Raw genomic sequence first — 11,697 nt, 5'->3', positions numbered from 1 at the left:
TTAAACCATCAGCGTTCTGGGGTGAGAGGATTGTGTACTATGGCACTCTGAACCGAGGATGGGGCTGAGCCCCCAAGATACTAACGTTAATGGGACGGTTCTAGGTGTTTTTAGGGCCCCTGGGAAGGGGGGGCAGGGCTGGGGATTCGGGGAAACAGTCACCCTGGGGGGCGAGGGGTGGTAACGCCTGCTGTCTCGCGCACTCGGCGGAATGGGCAACCCACTAGCTCTGGCTGTAGCGTCGTCTCTAAATTCGAGGCACACAGCCGCGAAGAGGGCTTTTCAAATTTCGTTTTATGGGGACCCGCTTCTCTTCTGGTAACTCGCTGGTCGGGTGGGGCTTTCCTTCCTGCTCTCTTCCTGCCAAGACCTAGGCTTCTCTGCTACCATCATTTTCTCTCACCTGGATTATTGTTAATAGCCTATTAACTGGTCCCTCGCTTCTGCTATTGCTACTCCAATCCCCTTCATGAGGATCCTGGATGATTCTCTCAAAACATAATTGTGATTATTCACTTTGCTCAAAACCCTTACTTGGCTCCCTAGCTTATTCCTAAGTGAAAGCCAAAGTTCTCACAGTGACCTATATGGCCCTACATATAGGGCCATACTTTTCTCATCTAATTCCCTACCTCTCTGACTCCATATTTCATTATTCTGCTCCCTTTTGCCGTATTAGCCATTCTGGCCTAATTGTTTTTCTTTCAACTTGTCATATTTGTTTCCACATCAGTCCCGTCTTGCATTCATGAGGTGTGGATGGACTCATCCACTGTTCTAGGTGCTGGGGATACACAGTGAACTAAATGGATAAAAATCTTTATCCACTATGGAGTATGGAGCCATTCTATTTGGTGGAGTGAAGTGGGCTGGGGAGAGAGCATTAATAGCCAACGCACAAAATTATTTGTTGGGTGAGGAATTCAGGATGCAAAAAACAAAATATAATTCAAATTGTGTAACTCAGTGTGTGTGTGTGTGTGTGTGTGTGTGTGTGTTTGTATGTTATTGTGAGTATAATTATACAAGCATGGAGAAAAAAATGCAAAAGGATACATTCCAGATAGTTGATGTACTTCATGTGGTTCATTTATTGGGAGAGATCACTGTGAGTAAAGATAGGAAGAAAATTGAGGGCCTATGAGTCTCTCAGACTCTTAGTAAAAAAGGAATTTCATGACTTTTACCTCTGTGCTTGTGGGAGATAAGGGAAATCACAAGCTTTCTTATTTGACAAACCTCCAAGCATTTTACCTTCTAGTAACACAGAGATGTCATTTATAATATTATTATCAGAAGAACAAGGACTACAATCACTCAGAATTCATGTTAGATGTTAAAAGTTACTTTCACAAGGCATTGCAATACTTTCAAAAGTCCAGGTATCTTATAGGAGTACTCCGTACAACTAACACTTTCAAGTGCAATATTAGCAGAAATAGAACAAGATGGTAGCATTATGAATATCTATGCAGATCTCCTTATTGCACAGCAAAACAAGATGGATATTCTATTACTGATTTCCACTTTTCACCTTGTTAGATTAGTTTTATGAAGAAGAATGGTGTCTCTCCTTCCAGTTGCAAGGGCTTGTGGAGACATCTATAAATTTTTTCAGAAATGCCTTTCCCTAGTAGTTGTTAATTAATAAGACTTGCATTTCAATTTTATTATTTAGCTTTTCAAGGAAAAAAGGCATGGTGCTTGCTTCAGCAGCACATATACTAAGAAAAAAAAGGAAAGAAGGCATGGAAAATTAAATTTTACCAAAAGTAATAGAGAAAAGGCAAAACAGAATTTTTTAAATAATGATGCAATAAAGGGCAAACATGTTCTTCACAGGAGTTTTTTTAGTGGGAGAGCTAAGTCAAAAAGAAACAAAAAGATTGCCCTAAAATGCATATTATAAAACGTAAGCATTCACATAAAATCAAATATTTTCAGATATATGTAAATAAAATAAAAATGAAAGTGTCTAATTCATTTTTACTAAGGTACAGTTCTGGGACCCTCAGTTTCTAAAACTTCGTTTCTTTAATAGTCTCCTCAGTTTTTAATTTTTTTGTGAAATAAATGTGTTCTATTTCATGGTTTTTTTATGAGCATGTTAGAAATGGTTTCAGATGCAAAACCTCTAACATTCATAGCTTCTCTTAAGCTGTATGGACTTGTGAATAAAATATTTAGCACATTACTTGAAGAGCTATTATATAACCAATCCATATAGTAGGCTGGAGCCAAACCAAGAGAGTGTACTTTGTTTTCTCTCACCCTCACACTGTTGGTTATCCTTTTGAATTAGTTTTTATATGAATGTTTACAATCTAAGGCTCTGACTTCTGAGTGATTGAGGTTGTTGGATCCATCTTGCCAACTAGCAGGCCTGCTCCCTTAGTATCTGCTGCCTAGAGTGGACATTTACTTAATGACAATGAATGCTGACTCCTACTTTGCCAATAAGGTTTAAAGCTCTCCGTGAAGATTCCAGCTGGAGAAGTGTTACCTTAAATGAGGCTATGGACAACTCCACAATCTCCCAAATCTTGCTAGGTCAAGAGGAAAAAAAAAAAGGGGGGGTCTTTAGAATGGGTAATCCCCATCCTAAGAGGACACACATTTGCCCATTTAATTTGAGGTCTCTCATCTGAGAGTTAGACGATTCTAATTGCTGAAGCTGCTGGATTTATTAGAGTCTAAGCCAACTTTGAGGGGCCAAGGCCATAAATTCACACAGGAGATCTGGGATTTGGATGAAATTCCACTATCTATATGTCAACACAGGGTCATGATGACCATGATGCTTGATTTACTCAAATGTTCCTCATGTCTATCAGACAGACTCTTGCCCGAGGGCCTCTGCACTTGATATTTCCTCCCCCTGGAATGCTCCATCTCCAGGATATCTGCATCGCTCATGCCCTCACTTTCTGCAAATGTCACCTTCGCAGAGTGTCTTCCTTTTCCACCCAAAGAGAAATAGGACCCACCTCCTAGCCCCCACCCCCAAGCACTAGGTCCCTTACCCACTGTTTTCCTCCTTAGCGATGATCACCATCTGATACACTGCAGTTGGTTATCTCTACTCCTTCAGTAGAATGTAAGCTCCATGGGAGGTGTGGGCGTCTGGGGGCGGGGGGCGGCAGCAAAATTTTGAATGTTTTGTTCCCTGCTAGAGAAGGCCCAGAAAAGTGTCAGGCACGAAGTGGGTGCTCAACAGTTATAGGGATTATTGGATGGATGAATAAGGGGACGCAGCTTATTATAAGTCAGCCTGTCTGGGAAAGGTCATCCATAGCTAGGGTCCAACTCCCAGACTCTCTCTTCCCCACATGCTACTGGTTATCGGGAAAAGGAGGCTGCGTGCCCCAAGGTGTGCTGCGCACAGAAGGTCCTATAATGAACAGTGTATCTTTGCCTAGGAGCAGGGCGTGGTAACGCGCCGGTCTAAGACGCAGGCCGGGAGCGGGAGAGTGGGAACAGCCCCTTGCCCCGCGAGCCAATGGGAAGAGACACTCTCTGGGCGGGGCTGTGAGGGTCCAAGCATCCCGGGCGGCCCACGCAGCACTCTGCGCGCGTTTGCTCGGCTTGAAGCGCAGGAGGGAGTTTTGGCGTAAAGAGTCAGAGTGAGTTCCCCTTTCGCATCAGACAGCAGGTAACTCTTGAGCCTTTCCCTTCCCTCTTTCCTTTCCCTCTTGAGTTCGTGGCTTTCAGCGCTGGAATTGAACCTTCGCCACCAATGCCCACCGTGTGACCCCAGGTATGGAATGACCGTCCTCTTCGCTGCGTGTATTTTGCCTGCTCTAAAATACAAAGTTAAATCCTGTGAGCGTCTTGCCAGCGCCCGGATTCTGTGTGGAAGACAAGAAAGGGCAGGCAAACTCGGCCCGAGGCCCAAGAGGAGAGCTGCTAGGACCCCGGGGGTGGAGAACGGTGCTGGCTAGAGGGCGCCGGCGGTGACCGGGCGGGAGAGGCCACTTCCCAGGTTCCAGTCCTCTGCACCTGGGGAGGCGGGAAGCCCGGGACCGGGGTACCCACGTGGGTAATGAGTGCAGTTTGGGTGAAGACCTAGTGTAGCCTTTAACTCGCGGGCAATGCCCGTTTCTTAACTCTCCTGATGTCAGGTGGTATGATTATCCCCACTGTCAAGAGTTCTGATGAATTCAGGCACGGTTCTCTCCCCTCTGCCCGGAGCAGGTGTTTATCCTTCAATCCCAGAATCTTCCCTCCACCTGGGCTCCGCCGTTATTCCTCCACCCTGTGACGCCTCCAACCCCCTCGCCCGACTGAAGACAAAACCGCTAGCCTAAAACTTTGCAGTCTCTGTGCTCCTCGCTACCAATTTCTCTCATTCCTCTTCTAACAAAGTTCTAAAAAGAATAGCGCATATTTGCTCCCTGCATCAGTCACCCTCTACCCATAATAGTGAGGCTTTATCACTCCCACTCCTTCTCCCCCAGCAGAGACCTAAAATTGCTCTCTTCACAGAGGTTTCCACTGAGCTCCCACCCTCCATATTCAAGTACAGTTGGCAGGCATTCATTATCTCTTTGAGATTTAACAAATTGATATTGCCTCTCTCACCTTTTTATTTTTCCACGTATTGAAGTAATGTATTCTGATTAAAGAAAGTTGTTACAAATTGTCCTAAACCCAGAACACAACAGTGGTTAATACTTTGATATATTTCATCCATTTTTTATGCAGAGGTTTCAGTTCCTTAGTTGTAATCCTTAATGCTCCTACCATTTGCTTTTAACCATGCATGTGTTGCATATTGCTGTATGACGAGATCATTTTAATGGCTGAGAAATCAAGTGCGTGCCATATTTTTATGCATTTATTTCACTAATCATCATTAAATTTTAATTTGCTGACAATTATTTACTATTCTATTATGCACAAAACTTTCTTTTCTGTATTTGGAATTCTTTCCATTGGATAATTTCACATAGAGAAGTTACTGATTGAACAGTCATGCATATTTTTAAAGTTCTCCAGAGCTGTGAAACCTGCAGCTTTCCAAGAGTGTACAAATTAACATTTACACTAACAATATCTGCTTCATTCCATTCTCATCGTCATACGGTATTGTTTCTTAAAGTTTATTTTTGCCATTTTAATAAGCATGGAGTGATATCACCTGGTTTGTATTAGTTTTGGTATCTGCTTAAGTTTGAACATTTTCTGAACTACTTGTTAGCCATTTTCCCCCTGTCTGAAAAGGTTATTTACAATAATTTTATTTCAGTGCTTTTCTAATATATTTGTATTATGTCTTTTGGTGATATGAACCTTTTTAAAACCATATTTTAGAGGGGACTGTAACTCATATAGAAGACTGCATTAAACATAAATGTGCATCTTAGTGAACGATAACCCAGTGATCATCCATGTAAACCATCACCGGGTCAAGGAATAGATTACTATTACCGTACTACACTATACTAACGTATTACCATTACTATAGAGTGCCCAAGAGCCCAGGGGAAGCTTCCTGATTACAAGTCCCTCCCTCCCTGCAGAGGTAACACTAAACCGATTTTTATGGTAGTTACTTCCTTACCCCAGCCCATTTTAAAAATATGGCTTTAACACTTACACATACATACATAAACAGTATACCAGTTTAGTTTTCTATTTTTTAGTTTTGATATTTTTATAAATGGAATTATATGGTATATAATCTTTTGGGGTTTGACTTCTTTCACTGATTATGTTTGTGTGATTCATTCTAGTGGCATGTAACTACAGATCATATATTTTCATTGCCCCATAGGATTTCATTCTATGAATTTACCAGTTTATTTATTGGTTCTACTATAGGTTTGCTCTTGGATCTTTTCCAGTGCTTAGGAATTACAGACAATGCTGTTATGGCTATTTTTGTATGTCTCTTGGCATATACCTGCACACACACATTTCTGTTAGGTATAATATATTCTGAGGACTGTAATTGCTAGGCCATCGTGTATGCATAAATCTAATTTAAAAACAACCATTTTATTTTAGAATAGTTTTAGATTTACAGAAAAAAGAGTTCTTGTGCACCCATTACCCAATTTCCCCTATTTTTAACATCTTGTATTACTGTAGTATATTTGTAACAACTAAAGCAATTAATTAAAACTATTAATTCACACTTAGTTCAGATTTCACTATTTTTTTTTCCTAGTACTCTTTCTGCCCTTGGATCCTTTCTAGGATACCATATTATCAATACTTTTAGGCATCTTGTCTCCTTAGTTTCCTCTGGTCTGTGACAGTTTCTCAGTCGTTCCTTGTTTTTGATGACCTCGACATTTTTGAGAGTTACTGGCCAGGTATTTTGTAGCATTTCATTTAGGTTTGTCTAAAATTTTCCTCGTGGTTAGACTGGGATTATGGATTTGGGGGAAGAATATCACAGTGGTTATATGCTATTCTCATCAAATCACATCAGTGGTACACACTGTCAACAGTGACTTATGGTTGATGATATTAACCTTGATCACCAGGCTAGGGCAGAGTGTCAGGTTTCTCCACTTAGCAAATCACTAAGAATGATCCACACTCCTGGGTGGGCGTGGGCTGGGGTTAAGATCCACCTCCTGGAGGAAGGAATAGCTACATAAAGTATTTGGAATTCTTCTGTAAGTAAAATTTGTCTCTTTCCCCCCATTAATTTATTCATTCAGTCATTTATATCAGTACGGACTTATGAACATTTGCTTTATACTTTAGGTTATAATACTACATTACTTTTGCCATTGGGAGCTCTTTTGGGTTGGTTCTTGTATCTTTTTGACCTACCTCATCCTTTTCTTTTCCTTACTTTCTGGCATAACAAGAAGCTTTAGACTCAGTTTGTATACTCCCAGCCCCAGTTCTAGAATCAGCAATTTCTCCAAGGAGCCCTCATTCCTCTTATTGGAGAATGGTATTAGAAACCAAGATCTGGGTCTGGGTGCACATCTCCAATTTTACTAGTTAATGCCAACAGTTCTAAAGTGGTTTTACTAATTTAAACTTCAACTCGTTATTTGTCAAATTTCCTAAAAACATTTGCTGTTTTCAGTTTACCTTTTGTGTTTGAATTCCTATGGACAAGAAGTTTTAATTTCCACATAGTTAACAATATATCTCCTGATATTCATCCTGATTCTTGATCATTTCCCTTATTGTGCCCAAGCGGGTAAGTTCCTCCTTTTCTAAGGTGTAATGAATATGCTCTGCTTTTCCCCCGCCTTGTTTGAAGTATTAACAATGTACTAATTTATGTATCTGAGATTTATTCTGAGGATACTAATTTTTGTCTAAATGGTTTACAAGTTGTCCTAATAATCTACACTGAATGCTTCCCTTCCCAATTATGATGTTTCTTCTATCATACATTACAATCTCATGGGAATGCCTTTTTCTGAGCTATCTACTCTGTTTCTTTGATTTGTTATGGTAATGTCATAGAGAAGGGCTGATGAGTTGTGTACGAAGCAGTAGAGGGTAAGGCTTTGGAATTGGTTTCAACTGGGGCAATTTGCTGCCCTGGGAACATCTGGCAATGTCTGAAGACATTTTGTTGGTCACAACTGTGGGAGATTGAGGGTCCTAACGGCATATAGTGGGTAGAGGCCAAGAAGGCTGCTGAACATTATACTATGCACTTACAGTATCCCCCAAATAAAGAATTATCTGGCAAAAAATGTTAATAGTGGTGAGGTTGAGAAACTGCTATAGGAGATTACAGTGGCCCAAGAAAGGAAATCGGACAGGAATGTATGAAAAGGGTGGGAATATCCTGTTTCCTAGATAAAATGTAACTTCTCCAAGACCTTCTCATCTCTACCCTCTATGGAAAAGAATTCCTCCTTCCTTTGTGTTCTGGAACTGCTAGAGCTCAGAAGACTGCCATTATATATTTAGAGGTCTTCCCTTTCCCCTAGCCCAGTGTTCAGCACGGGGTCAGATATCAGAGCATAGCCACACAGATTTCATTAAATCTGAATTCCCAGTGTCTGGGAAAATAAAGTGAAATTAGAAGGCAAGTGGTACCTAGTAGAAACAGAATGAATTTTGTAGTCTGATAAGCTCCTTGTCAACTCTGTAACCTGGGCAAGCTTCTTAATTTCTGAGTCCCTGTATCTGTAAAATGTGGATAAAACCAAACTTTTGGGACTAGAGAAAATTTTCATAAAGACCCTGTCACAGTAGATCCTCAACAAATATGGTAATTATTAATATGTGCTGAGTGAAAAATTTATTTTGAACAAATATCCTTTCATTATTATAGGTGGTAAAATTTTACATCAATAAATTTGCAAATTGAAATAGATCCTCTTAGGCCATGGGTTCCCATTTTAGTTCAGAACATTTTGGAATTTATGAATGCCATCGCAGAAGAGGAGCCACACCAGACAACATCTGTTTTCCTCTTCCCAAAAATGTAAACAAAGGAAGACCACAAAATTAAAAAAAAAAAAATTCCTTCAAGAACGCATAAAACCTTTGGGAAGGAAGCCAAAGTATACTGTACTCTCTGTCAGAGTTGTAGATATCATATAGTAGAAACCCAGTAGGATTCAGAACTTATAGATCTCTGCTCAAAGTTGCACCTAGAAAGGCAGGAGGAAAATGAAGGAAGTATGGGATATTATGAGAGCCAAGGGGGGACAAAATATCAACAATTAAGGCATTGTTAAAATAGTAGTATTATACGTATGGCACCCTGTAAATTAGGTGCATGTGTTATCTTCCAATCCTTGTGGAGGTACTGTTATTTTTCCTGCTTACAGATACGAAAATTGATTTTAAAATGCCTATCTAGTGGGTTTTACAAAAGGGTGGGCATTGGTCTGAACTATCTCAGTGGAATTGTGGTAGCAACAGTTAGGTTGCAGGGGACTGAGGAGGTATAATACATAAAGTATAGAAGGCTGTGAGGACGTTTGACTCTGAAAATGAAGGGGATGTGAAGTGAAGGAAACATTCGTAGAAGACTAAAGTGGACTTGGGCATGTTTAAATGCTAATGAGAAGGACTTAGAGGACAGGGAGAAGTTGAGGCTAGAGAAGTGAAGAGAGATTTCTGATGGATTAAGTCCCTTAATAATTCCTGACTCTAATGAGATTCAGGGGTGAAGGAATGAGCTATAGAAAAGGGGCTAGAGCCACCTTCTTTTGTTACAAGAAAGAAGAAGGAAAAGATAGGCTCCCATGCAGTGATAACTGTACATTACATATCACATTTTCCCTCACCTACTGTATTTTGTATGTTCTGGAGGAATTTCAGTGTTCCTTTGAAGTTTCCTCAAATTTTCTCCTTTTTGCTTCTTTAAAAAAAAAATTACTATGGAACCTGTTTTGGTCAGATCCTAATCTATAATCTAGATTATTTCTGCAGTGCAGTCAAAACAAACAAAACCCTAAAACAGCCGATAGCTCACCGGTTACTGTAGGAGAAAGTCCTGATTTACTTTATAATTTTCAGATAATTCGCCTTCTGTTTAAGAAGTAAAATCTCCCTCTGTACATTTTTACTTGTCCCATCAATCTTATCCAATCCCATTGGCAAGATTAGGGGGTGGCATATGAAAGGCTGGAAAGGAGAGGGGGTTGGAGAAAGATCTAGGTTGAGTTCTAGCTGTACCACTTACTAGCTCTGTCTCTTAAGGCAAATCACTGAAGAGGAGATGAGGAACTTGAAGACACGGTTTAAACGATTGACTGCAGTACCCGTGCTAAATAAGAAACTGAATAAGGCTCTTAAGATGGCTGATAAATAAGAGGAAAACAGAGGGCTCAAAAGACTAGGATTTGATAGCATTTGAAGAACAGTCACCATGGGAGTGAGGGCGTGAAACTGCTCAATTAACTGGAAGGTATTAGTTTAAGGGTTTAATTAAGGGACTCTGCAGAGTTTGGGTAGCTGCTGCTGATAAAGTCTGAGTAAGAGCATCAGAGTGAAATGCTGCAGTGGAATGAGGTCATGGGGGTTGAGGTGGGTGAGAATGCTGTTTGGGAAGGGCTTTAACTTTGAGCTCACCCAGAATAATTGTGGTGTTGGGGAGTGGATGTGAAAGTAGCTTGTGAGCTAAGAACGCAGATCTTCAGGGACTAGTATGGATTTGTGACCAGAGATGACATGACAAGAGGTAAATGGTGATATATGCCAATGTTGACAAATGTGCTTCAAGAGTAACGATGGGGGTACAATAACAACGTTTTATAGGCTGAGATGTATGTTGAGTGTTGGTGGGGGAGAGAGAGAATGAAGAAATTTGCCAATACTTAGTAGGAGCCTGTTCTGAGCCAGTTGATATATGAACTCTACCTTATTTAATCCATACCACAGTCCTCTGAGATTGGTTCTGACATCTTTGCTTTGCAGAAGAGTAATGAGAGATGGGTTGCCTTTCTTTATTTCTTACAGCTCATAAGTGTGGGACTGGGAGTAACTCTTGGGAAGGTGGAAGAAACATAGATGGGTCTATATTAGAAGAATGTTTTTTTGATAGAAAACGTTTACAGTGGACAGGAAGTCAGTACTGAGCCTGATACAGTGGGATTCAACACAGGTTTGTTGAATTAATCTATGTTTTTAGAGGTATTTCATTTTCTAAACTTACTTTTCCATAGGCCCCATTTAGTCCACGTTCTTTTGATTATTTTTTCCCCACTGAAGCTTGAATATTGATCCATGGACAAGATGACAGACTTGTCATCTTCCTCCTTCTTTTCTGATTTTGGGCTGCTACTGTATTTGGAGGAGCTAAACAAAGAGGAATTAAATAGATTCAAGTCACTCCTAAAGAATGAGACTTCGGAACCTGGATCCTGCAGGATACCCTGGTCTGAAGTGAAGACGGCCAAGCGGGAGGATTTGGCTAACTTGATGAACAAGTGTTATCCAGGAGAGCAGGCCTGGGAGGTGGCTCTCAAAATCTTTGGCAAGATGAACCTGAAGGATCTGTGTGAGAGAGCAAACGCAGAGATCAGCTGTGAGTCATGCTGGACTCACATCTGCGGGTGGGAAGAAGGAAGTGGTTCCTTCTTGATTGAGCCCATTGATTCTATGAGAGGGACTTGGGGATTAAACCATTCTTTGGACACAAGCTCCATGGTGCTCAAGTACGTTGGATCATTTGAGGAACACTAAACAGGCTGGAGGGTTCTGAGTACTGTTATTCAACCTGGCTCCTTAATTGGGGGTAATTCATCCATCTTGTACCAATTAGAATGATTAAAGGAATTGAGTGAAAAGAATTGCCCCATCTAGTGCTCCTTTGCCTAAACTACAAATAAAGTCCTAGGTTGGTCTAAATTTTGAGGACACTCAAATATGACCTAAAATCTTTACTGAAATATGAGGAATGGGCAAAAACTTATTAAGGGACATAAGGCAAAACAGTATTTTTAGTCATTCCCAGGCGTGAAATTCTGTAGACATCTAAAATTCCTTATTCATATACAAGGCTTTAGAGCTCCAAAATGTATATCCATTATTTCTTTTGAGCCTCACCATATCCCTGTGAGGTCAGTACAGTCAAGGAAACTTAGGCTTAGACTAGACTACCTGCATTAGAGTTACAGGGTGGGAAGCATGGCAGGAGGTATCATGCCTCAGTGTTGTTCACGCCACATCACTTCACCCTCAGCTAAGCTGGTGGAGTCTGAGGCTTTGTTGGCTCTAGTTTCTTAAACCCAGATGATCATAGAATTGGAC

At 40.7% G+C, this 11,697-nt stretch overlaps 1 protein-coding gene across 1 annotated transcript in view; it reads left to right on the top strand.

Annotated features, from left to right (window-relative positions):
* The first annotated feature begins 2 nt into the window (after positions 1 to 2).
* Positions 3 to 11,697, top strand: part of NLRP14 (NLR family pyrin domain containing 14) — a 64,453-nt gene continuing 52,758 nt past the window's right edge. Inside the window, 1 exon segment of the mRNA XM_082341698.1 lies at positions 3 to 10,972. Within this exon segment, the coding sequence (XP_082197824.1) occupies positions 10,672 to 10,972 (301 nt within the window). The 5' untranslated portion in view covers positions 3 to 10,671.

This window comes from Balaenoptera borealis (genome assembly GCF_965194805.1).
Source record: "Balaenoptera borealis genome assembly, chromosome: 11".
Lineage (NCBI taxonomy): Eukaryota > Metazoa > Chordata > Mammalia > Artiodactyla > Balaenopteridae > Balaenoptera > Balaenoptera borealis.
Note: the sequence above shows the minus strand (reverse complement) of the source record. Positions and strands in the feature narration are given on the sequence as shown.